Source organism: Pterocles gutturalis, unplaced genomic scaffold (genome assembly GCF_000699245.1).
Source record: "Pterocles gutturalis isolate BGI_N339 unplaced genomic scaffold, ASM69924v1 scaffold35725, whole genome shotgun sequence".
Lineage (NCBI taxonomy): Eukaryota > Metazoa > Chordata > Aves > Pterocliformes > Pteroclidae > Pterocles > Pterocles gutturalis.
The window spans coordinates 3779-4356 of NW_010142022.1; the positions used below are offsets into that span (position 1 = coordinate 3779).

General features: G+C 65.4%; 1 protein-coding gene across 1 annotated transcript in view; it reads left to right on the forward strand.

Annotated features, from left to right (window-relative positions):
• LOC104469651 (proto-oncogene tyrosine-protein kinase Src-like) overlaps window positions 1-578 on the forward strand; it is a gene marked incomplete at both ends in the record, with an annotated part of 6443 nt that overhangs the window by 3630 nt on the left and 2235 nt on the right. Inside the window, one exon of the mRNA XM_010084235.1 lies at window positions 526-577. Coding sequence (XP_010082537.1) covers window positions 526-577 — 52 coding nt within the window. The remainder of the gene's footprint in view (window positions 1-525; window position 578) is intronic.

A 578-nucleotide genomic window follows, 5' to 3' on the forward strand; every position in this document is an offset into this window, starting at 1 on the left:
CAGCCTCTCTTGACGGGCGGCGGTGAAGCGCAGAGGTGCGGCGTGCTTGTGCGGTGCGGGGATGAGCAGCGGCATTGCGGGGGCCGTGGTGGAGCCGGTGCTTTTGGGCTGGGTTTTGCTCTTCTGCACAGACACGCATACATGCAGGAGGATGCCGCCGGCTCTGCCCGCATGGAGCAACCATCACGCAGGGACAGCAGGCAGGGACAATGCTGGCCAAAAGTCCAAGAGCTGGAGGTGCCAGCCACATCCCCACAGCCCCTCCCCAGGCAGCAGCGGGGCATCCCCCGCAGCAAGATCTCGGGGGGCTTCGGGGTCCCCAGAGCCCTCATTTGGGGAGGGTTGTGGAGTGAAGGCGTTTCGTGGTTCATGGTGCAGGGTCGCTCCTCGTGCGGTGCCCAGCCTGGGCTGTATGGGGACACTCTGAAATCTGCAGGGGGGGGGCAGGGCTGAGCCCGCTGCTTGGGCAGGTCCTGGAGGGGCCAGGCGAGTGCTGAGTGCTGAGCGGGTGTCTTGTTCCTGCAGGTGGTATTTTGGGAAGATCACTCGCCGGGAGTCTGAGCGGCTGCTGCTCAACC